General features: G+C 41.7%; 1 protein-coding gene across 1 annotated transcript in view; it reads right to left on the reverse strand.

Annotated features, from left to right (window-relative positions):
* LOC103461896 (PDZ and LIM domain protein 3) overlaps positions 1-1,236 on the reverse strand; it is a 14,372-nt gene that overhangs the window by 3,048 nt on the left and 10,088 nt on the right. The window contains exon 5 of the mRNA XM_008404286.2: positions 551-678. Within this exon, the coding sequence (XP_008402508.1) occupies positions 551-678 (128 nt within the window). The remainder of the gene's footprint in view (positions 1-550; positions 679-1,236) is intronic.

Genomic DNA, 1,236 nt, shown 5'->3' on the forward strand with positions numbered 1-1,236 from the left:
AAATCAGGTTTATGTGTATTAACCGGACATCTCGTTTTTTTTGCATTTTTGGGGTTATTAGACCAATAGAAACCTTTCTACGCTTTTAGATTTTTGTCAAAATTAGCAGGACACCGCTCCTGTCCCGTTAATTCAAAATGTCCTGCTAGTGTTGTGTGTATTCTGACGAAATGTCCTGCTAAACCACATTTACCAACACACACACACACACACACACACACCTAGGGACAATTTGGAGAGGCCAATTAACCTGACAGTGACTGTGGGACTGTGGACTGTGAGAGGAAACCGGAGTACCCGGAGAAAATCCACCATGCACAGGGAGAACATGCAAACTCCATGCAGAAAGACTGGGAATCGAACCCAGAACAGGTAGCAGCTCTACCAACTGCGCCACTGTGCAGCCTGTCAAACAAACTAATCAATAATAAACAATAAACTGAATAAAACACATTGAGGAAACTTATTACATGCCACAATGAGTGGCAGTAAAGCTTCCAAATGGAAAAAGAAAAAGTTGCTGATTTTTGAAGGAAATGCATCATCTCACCATCACTGTCAATGAACTCCTGCAGGGCTTTAAATGAGCCGGACTGCCGAGGCTCCTGGGGGTCGTCCTGGTCTCTCTGCAGCATCTGGTACACATCAGATTCCTCGATGCTGGTCAGAGTCCTGGGACTGAGCAGGACATTCAGGAACATTCAGAGACATTTGGGGACATTCAGGGACAGAGATTTAGACCCCAATATAAAGTCTTCAATCAAATACGGAGGATGTGTTGAACTGGACACATAGAACATTATGTAGTCAGTTAATACATGTTTGACTTGCTGTATGTGGATGGAGCAGATTTAAAATATTATTTTACATCTTTAATTGGTTTTCAATTCCTCTAATAGGCTGCTAGTACAAAGGTATGCAGAACTATCCTTGTGAAGTTGTGACACGAAAATGTTAAACTACTCCTCACTATCTGCTGTTCTCACAGTTACTTACTGCATTCTAAATGACCAGATACGATCTGTATTACAATGTGGGTAATAATGGAGGACTAATATTGAATGACAACAATATTAACGTTATTATAAGAGAGGATTATGATCCATCATGTTTGATACAACTAACCAGACTTAGTCCTAGAGGTAGAGGGGATGGATGGATGGATGGATGGATGGATGGATGGATGGATGGATGGATGGATGGATGGATGGATGGATGGATGGATGGATGGATGGA

The sequence above is a fragment of the Poecilia reticulata genome, linkage group LG1, assembly GCF_000633615.1.
Source record: "Poecilia reticulata strain Guanapo linkage group LG1, Guppy_female_1.0+MT, whole genome shotgun sequence".
Taxonomy (NCBI): domain Eukaryota; kingdom Metazoa; phylum Chordata; class Actinopteri; order Cyprinodontiformes; family Poeciliidae; genus Poecilia; species Poecilia reticulata.